Genomic DNA, 8332 nt, shown 5'->3' with positions numbered 1-8332 from the left:
AAGTTACATAAGATATGAACAATTGTGTATAAATAGTAGTAATAATTATACCAATAGAAACCCAAAGTTGTGCCTTTTAGAAGACATCGTACTATTCTACATGTGTGTCTCATTCAACACTTTACTACATCTCTTTTGGAAACTACTTCTGTTCTTCTCTGCCTCCAAATGGGAATTCTAGTTGTCAAGGGCTAAGAAAGTGCCAATATTTCATAGCTAAAAATGGGTGGCAAAGCCTGTGAGATGGATCAGCAGGTAAAAGCATCTGCTGCCAAGCCTGAGGACCTGCGTTCAATCCCTGGGAACTTCAGAAGGAGAGAACAGATTCCCACAAATGACTTCTGACTATTACACACACACACACACACACACACACACACACACACACACACACACACACTAAAAGTGTTTTTAAAATGTAAAAATATAATTCAATTCTCAGTGTAGGGCCTCATTTTCAGTATAGAAAGGAGATGATAATAACAGTAGTGTTGGTTATTATAGACTGTGTGCATACATTTTCCAAGGCTCTGTTTTCTCTATCTTGGTATCCCTGTGGTTTTAATCCACACTTCTGTATCTCCTACTTTACAAATAAGGATACTTTGGGCCAAAAATGTAAAATAAGGTGAAACTCAAACCCAAACATCTGGCTTCTCCACTAGTCATCCCAGCAACTGTCCAGTACAGTCATCCCAACAACCATCCTGTACACCAGTCATGTCATCCCAGCAAATGTCCTGTACACCAACATTTCACCAGAAAAGCCCAAGAGCTGTTCAGACAATTGGGGGCTCAAAGCTACTTTTTTTTTTTTTTTTTACAGAACAAGCCTTGACCTTTGTTATTTAAAAAGCTGCATATTTATTTCACTTTCTGACTCTGTGCTTGTGCCTTCAACACCTTCACAACAATTTTCTGCTCCTCAATAAGGAAAGCCTGCTTCATCCTGTCACACTTGGCACACATGGGCCCACCATAGGCCCTGCTGACGGGCTTCTTGGTCTTAGACAACCTCATAAGGACTTTCGGTCTCACAGCACGAACCCCTTGTAACCTCGGGCACACACCGCATGCGGATTTAGGTGCTTTTCCAACCTTCTTGGTATAAAGGTAAACAATCCTGTTGCCAGGGGTCCGAGACAGCCTAGTTTTGTTAGAGGCTGTATTGTAGGAAAGCCTACGATGGTATGTCAAACACTGGACCATTCTGAGTGCCCCTAAGCACCGTTCCCTGCCAAAGCTACTTTCATAAGCACATTAAGATGTGATACTAGCTCCTTCTTGAGTGCTACATTTTCCATATATCATATGATGTGATGTATTACCACAATTTAAATGTAGAATAAACTATGAGAATCCTCCTGAAGTCATAAATTAAGCAAGTCATTAAATACACATCTCCCCAAAATGAAAATTAATGCCACTCTCCGGGAAAATATGGCTACTCTCTGAGACTTCTTTTTATTTCATGCGTATGATGGTTTGCATGCACATGTGTACGGGCACGGTGTGCCAGCGGTGCTGGTGGAGACCAGAGAGGATCTCAGATGCCCAGGAAGTGGACTTACAGGCAGCTGTGAGCCACCAAGTTAGGTCTGGGAACTGAATTCTGATCTTTTACAAGAGCAGCAAGCACTCTGAACTACTGGGCCATTTCTCCGGCCCCCAGTTCGTCTATATTTCATTTGAAAGTATAATGGTGACAAATCATGGGTTTCTTATCATTCTTTTGAAGAAACAAAATGGCAAATGAGCATTAAATGTTTTTTATTTTACCATTTAATATGGCAAATTATGGTAGGTACAAACTACAAGTAAAAAACTCTTCAGCATCCTCAGTAAGCTGTACAAACGCCACACATTTGAGAAGAATTGCTGTGTTCATCAACATGGCTTAGCAGGTAATGCTACTTACTGCCAAGCCTGATGACCAGAGTTCTTCAGTCATGGAGATCCATGCAGTGGAAGGAGAGAACCAACCTCGGCAGATTGTCCTCTGACCTTGACATGTGTGCTGTGGCCTATAGCATTTGCACATCAGCACACACACACACACACACACACACACACACACACACACACACACACAAACAAATAAACATAATGAAAAGTATTAAACATATTATTTACTATGCTGGTGTTACCTAGTTCTATGACAGGATCTTGTTATGTGGGTCTGTATGAGGGCATACAGGTGTGGATTGAATAAGACAGTCCATACAAAAAGCTTAACATGACATGTTCGTATGCAAAACATAACTCACGTGACAGTGTTCTGAAAAGAATAAAATGGAAAAATAATTCCCTATCTCATTTCTCATAGCCAAATAAGCCTGACCTAGATTAAAGTATTAATACAAACAATAACAACTAAGAGTATTAGAATATGCAGGAGACATTTTATTTTAGTTGTAGGATAAAGAAATACTTTTTCAGCTTGATGATAAGGAAAACTAAAAGTACTGAAACCATGTTTTAAAATAACTATTTAAGGATAAATTTATCAAAATAAATCACTAAAAGGAAAAAACTGAAAAATATTTAAAAACTAAATAAAAGAAAGACACGTATGAATTGGAAGATAATATTGTTCAGATGGTACTCATCCTTTTTTTTATTATTTAGTTGTTTACTTTTTTTTTCTGGCTTTTTAAGACAGGATTTCTCTGTGTAGCATTGTGCCTTTCCTGGAACTCACTCTGTAGACCAGGCTGGCCTTGAACTCACAGAGATCCACCTGGCTCTGCCTCCAGAGTGCTGGGATTAAAGGTGTGTGCCACCACTACCCAGCAATTATTTACTTTTTTATTTATGGTGTGTGTATGTGTGTGTGTGTTCACATGTGTGCAGATGTCTGTGGAGAACAAAAAGGGATCAAAGTCCTTGGAACTGGAGTTACACGTGGCTGAGAGTCATCTGATATGGGTGCTGGGAACCAAACTCCCTTCCTCCTGAAGAACAGGAAGTGACCCTAACCCTAAAACCATCTCTCCTACCTGGTATTACTATTCCTTCACATTAGCAAAGGATTCCGTGTAATTTCTGAAAAGACTCCAAATGCCTTTTTACAGACATTAACAACCTAACTCTAAAGTGCATATGAAAATTTGAGGGAGACACGAAGGCTAAAATAATCTTGAAAAAGAACAAAAAATCAGAGGATTCACACTTCCTTGACTTTAAAACTTACTACAAATTACCATGACCAAGACAGTGCAGAGCCGGTGTGAGAACAGACACAGACGTGGATTAGGTGGACACCACAAGGGAAGCGTAAGTGTTGGGAGTTTGGGGCAAGATGGGCACAAAGCAAAACCTCCTTCCCTGACCCCAAATAACAAAGATTAATGGAATACAGATTCTAGAAATCAATTTATGCTCATTTAATTTTGACGAGCATGCCAATACAGTTCAGCAAGGAAATAAATACCTTTATAAGAAATTAGGCTGGGACAACTGGATCTTTATTTATGAAATAATGAATTTGTACTGGTACAGCATATTGGAAGGTTAACTTGAAATGGTTCAGAGACCTAAATGTTACAGCAAAAACTGCTGAATTGTTAGGAGAAAATAGCAGTGAATCTTTGCAAACTTCAGTTACACCGTGTTTTTATACAGATGACATCAAAGGCGTATCTGAGAAAAAGAGAATGAGGATAAATCTGATTTCAATTATCATTCGCTTCAAAGACTACCAAGAAGAAAGTAAAAATGACAACCAAAAAAGGACAAGGAAAAAACTGAATTGTATATCTTTTAAAAGTCCACTGTTCAGAATGTAAAAAAAAAAACAATGAAAGGACAAACTATATACTTCAATGGGCAAAGACTTGAAAATAGATTTCTCCAAAGATACACAGATGCTCAAGATGCTCATAAAAAAATATTCAGTATCATTAGTCATTAGGAAAATGCAAATCGAAACCATTGCTCATCCACTAGAATAGCTAGTTTTTTTTAAAGACAGATACTATGTTGGAAGAATGCAGAGAAATTAGAAACTCCACCAATCCTGGATGTCTTAGTTACTTTTTGATTGCTGTGAAGAGACACCATGATAAAAGAAACGAATAAAAGAAAAGGTTTACTAGGGCTTATGGTTCCAAAGGGTGAGCCTATGATCATTATAGGATGGAGCATGGCAGCAGGGATGGTGATAGAGCAGTAGCTGAAACCTTATATCCCAAGCATGAAGCAGAGGGGGTCAGGAGTGGGGGTAGATGTGGTAAGATATTGTGTTCCCCAATATATTGTGCACCCTAATAAAGCTTATCTGAGGATCCGAGGAAAAAGCCAGCCACTATATTAAACATAGGAGTCAGGCAATGATAGCACACACCTTTAATCCTAGCATTTGGGAGGCAAAGATTCATCCAGATTTCTATGAGTTCAAGGCCACACTGGGAACAAGAGCCAGGTGTGGTGGCACATGCCTTGAATTCCAACACTAGTTAACCATAAAGGTCTGAAGGTCTGTACAGACAAACAGGAAGTGACAGAGCTGGGCAGAGAGAGGAAGTGAGATGGCAGGGACAAAAAGGCATATAGGTGTGGGGTATACAGGAAGTAGCTCTCTTTGGAAGCTGAGGAGTTAGTGAGGTGAAGTTGGCTGTAGCTTGTCCTATTCCCTGATCTCTTGGCTTTCACCCCAGTATCTGGCTCTGGGTTTTTATTAATAAGACCGTTCAGCAATTTGTCCTACAGGTAGAAAGAGGGTGAAGAGAGAGATAGAGTCAGAGAGACAGACAGACAAAGACAGAGTGCCAAGTGACAATTGTCTGTGCTTTTAAAAGCTCAAAGCTTACCCTCAGTGAAACACTTCCTCCAAAACCCCACCTCCTAATTGTTCCCAAACTGGGTACTAAACATTCAAATGTATGATTGCATGGAAGCCATTCTCATTCCAACCACCACACTCGTAGAGTTTAAAATGGTTCTACCATTTTGGAAAATAGGCTGGCCATTCTCAATGTTAATTCTACACATTAAATATAGAGTTACCATGTGGCCCAGTCATTCCTCTCCAAGATGTATACCTAAAGAGAAGTAAAACATATACCCAAACAAAAACCTATATAAGATGCTTCCAGCAGCATTATTCACAATAGATACAACGTACAAACAACTCACATGTCCATTAATTGCCAAATGCATAAACAACTATGTTACATTTATACACTTAAATGTCATTTGACAATCTAGAGGAATTATTTGCAACATAAATAACTGGGCAAGCATGATTAATGAAGTAAGACAGAGAGATGTGCTAGCTCACACACATAAACTCATCACTGAAGAAGAGGACAATGATAAATTCAAGGCTGGTTTGGGCTATAGAGTAAGACTCCAGCTCAAAAAAGTCAAGAGACAAAAATAAAGGCAGACAAAAGATCAAATGTTTATGATTTCATCTATGTGATGTGTCTAAAAACAAAAATTTATGAAAGTAGAGAATAGATCAATGATTCCCAGGGGCTAGGGGGGAGAGGAGAAGAAATGGGGAATGGGTGTTGGGAAGTACTTTTCTTTTAGAATGATGAAAGTCTTATGAAGTTAAATGGTGGCAATGGGAGTCCAACTCCATGAATACACTAAAAATCCACTGAAATGGTATGCAAATTATATCTCAATAAAGCCACAATAAAATATATTGAAGTTTATAAATGGAGAAACATGATTTCATAAAAGCAAAAGCCAACATTTGAAAAGTAAGGCATAGTTTTGCAAATGGAGGAACAAACTGTGCAATTAGGTACTAATGTCTTTAATATATATAAAAACTGACAAGACAATGGGCAAAACATGAGTATAAAGTTCATAACTGAAGATAAGTCAATAATAAACACATACTAAAAGTGAAAAGTAAAGTGCCCTTTTTTGCTTATTAAATAGGCTAAGATTACAAAGAATAGTATACAGTAAGCTGGGATGGAGAAACAAAGCTCTCTTACATAATACCATTGGGAATTACACAAGTGGAGTTGCCTTTGTTTGCAAGCCTATTTAACAGTATGTAGAATGAGTTTTACATGCTGACTTTGTAATTCTAGTTCTTTGAGTTTATACTCAGACAGTAGGGCACATTAACAAAGGTAAAAGCGTAAGATGGTCTCTCAAAGTACTTCTTAATTTTATGTATATGAGTGTTTTTTCTGCATGTATGTCTGTGCAGTGTGTGTGTGTGTGTGTGTGTGTGTGTGTGTGTGTGTGTGTGTGTGTGTTGCATTCAGAGGGTCCTCTGGAACTGTAGTTACAGATGGTTGTAAGCTGCCTTGTGGGTGCTGAAAATGGAACCTGTGTCCTCCAGAAGAGCAAGCGGCCAGTTCTTTTAACTGTTAAGCTATCTCTTGGGTCGCTCAAGAAACTTTCGTTATTGAAAAGTATGAGAGAGAACACACATATTAAATAATTGACAGCTGGTGAAATGAGTCTTTTTACTCATAAACTGGAATTTCTAGCCTCCTTAGTTAGGACAAAGATCTATTCCTTACTGTGAGTAATAGAGAGATAAGCTGAAATATAGAGATAAGCTCTAGTATTAGAAAAAAAGGGCGAATATTGAATTATGATCAGAAGTTGATACCTATTTTATATGCTTTTATTAAAATTAAATGCATATTTTAAATGTATCAATACAAATGATGTAATATAGTCTTATAACTTCTATCATATGTGTGCTCTGATAATTATATCACTGCTTGTATTTTGTCACATCTGTATTTGTATGTATGTGAAGGGCATTCTTAAAAGATCTGCATAAAAAAATTAAGAGTAGTTATGAAATGCTAATGCAGAGGTTTTTTCCCTATATCGTTATTTCATTTACTGTTTTTATACAAATATAGATAAACTATATCTTTTTGTTCAGAAGTGTAAAAGAGTAAGCTGGAAAAGCAGTCAGACTGGATAAAGTTCTGGTTTTTGCCCAGTGACTTTCTCTGACACCTACCCTAAAGCTGGATTAGGGACACAAGTATGTCCTCAACACAATTCCTGTGCTCACCAAGCTCCAAGTAGATATCATTTTCCTCTTTTGCTTTGTTTTGTAACTTTCTGAGGCATGGTCTCACTATGTGGTTCAGAGTGACCTTAAAATCATAAACCTCTGCATCAGCCTTCAAAATTCTGGGGTCTCAGTTGTATGCCACCACCTAGCCTGGCATTCCTCTTTCTTGATCATTGTTTTAAATATTAGTAGAATTAGGGTGGATTCTTTATTAATTGTACATGCAGGACTTTAACTATGCAAACATATATGGGTCATGCCAGATGAAAGGGGACTCCATAGGACCAAAGACCTAGAGGCCAGAAGAAATTTTTCCCAAGACTTCATGACACACACATGATCATTGTGCGTCTCAATAAGAGTAGTAAAACATAATCTTCTGCCAGGCAGCGATGGGGCATACCTTTAATCCCAGCACTCAGGAGGCAGGGGCAGGTGGATCTCTATGATTTCAAGGCCAGCCTGGGCTACAGAGTGAGTTCCAGAAAAAGCTACACAGAGAAACCCTGTCTCGAAAAACAAAAACACAAAAACAAAAACACAAAAACAAAAAAAAAAGCATAATCTTCTTGTATCCTATAACTGTACTACGAGGACATAGACATGAATAACAATAGAAAAACATTATTGTCAAGTGTAAACTGTTTCAGAAACATGCAGAGATTCTCAGTCTCCAGCTGTGAGCATTTACCATGGAAATACTGGAAACAATGATAAAATGATATGCTATTACATACTCTCTATATATGCCATGTATTATAAGATCAATGTTATATAAAATATGTACTGTAATAAAACAGGATGATTACTATAAAATGTTTATCTGGCTTCCAAGTAAAAGCCTGACTTAAAACGTATTTCTAATACAAGATGATGCCATATTATAAATTATATTATTTTATGTGTTACATTTTGACACATTTTACTGTGTTATCATATTAACTATATCTATACTATATATGATCTGGCAGGTCTACAAAATCTACAGGGACTCGGTGTTCATGGAGTTAGGAAAACAGACTACATCTCAGGAAGTGAGTGGCAATGCTTCTGAAATATTCAGCCAGTGTTTCCAGAGCCTTCTCCAGTTTCCCTCCAAGGGTTTCAGAAATTATAGGTGTGCACTGCCTCTGATTTCCTCCATAAGGAACTACGTTTGCTTCATCTCTCTAATATGGGAGCTTATCAGAAAGACGGACGCCAGAGATTTGCTAACGAGCCTTGGATAAAAAGGGCAAGCTACAGTCATGGGCAGGGCAGATCCACTTGTTGGAAGTCCTACTCCATTATTCATGTCACCTAGTGAGGTCCATAGCTTTC

At 38.0% G+C, this 8332-nt stretch overlaps 1 protein-coding gene across 1 annotated transcript; it reads right to left on the bottom strand.

Annotated features, from left to right (window-relative positions):
* Nucleotides 1-845: 845 nt before the first annotated feature.
* On the bottom strand, nt 846-1209 carry LOC114703326 (60S ribosomal protein L34-like). Its single transcript, XM_037210466.1, has one exon. It carries the CDS (start codon nt 1207-1209, stop codon nt 865-867), a length of 345 nt encoding a protein of 114 aa, XP_037066361.1. The 3' UTR covers nt 846-864.
* Between the last annotated feature and the right edge of the window lie 7123 nt (nt 1210-8332).

Source organism: Peromyscus leucopus, chromosome 13, assembly GCF_004664715.2.
Source record: "Peromyscus leucopus breed LL Stock chromosome 13, UCI_PerLeu_2.1, whole genome shotgun sequence".
In the NCBI taxonomy this organism is placed as follows: Eukaryota; Metazoa; Chordata; class Mammalia; order Rodentia; family Cricetidae; genus Peromyscus; species Peromyscus leucopus.
The sequence above is the reverse complement of the archived record's forward strand: the minus strand, read 5'-3'. Positions and strand labels throughout refer to the sequence as shown.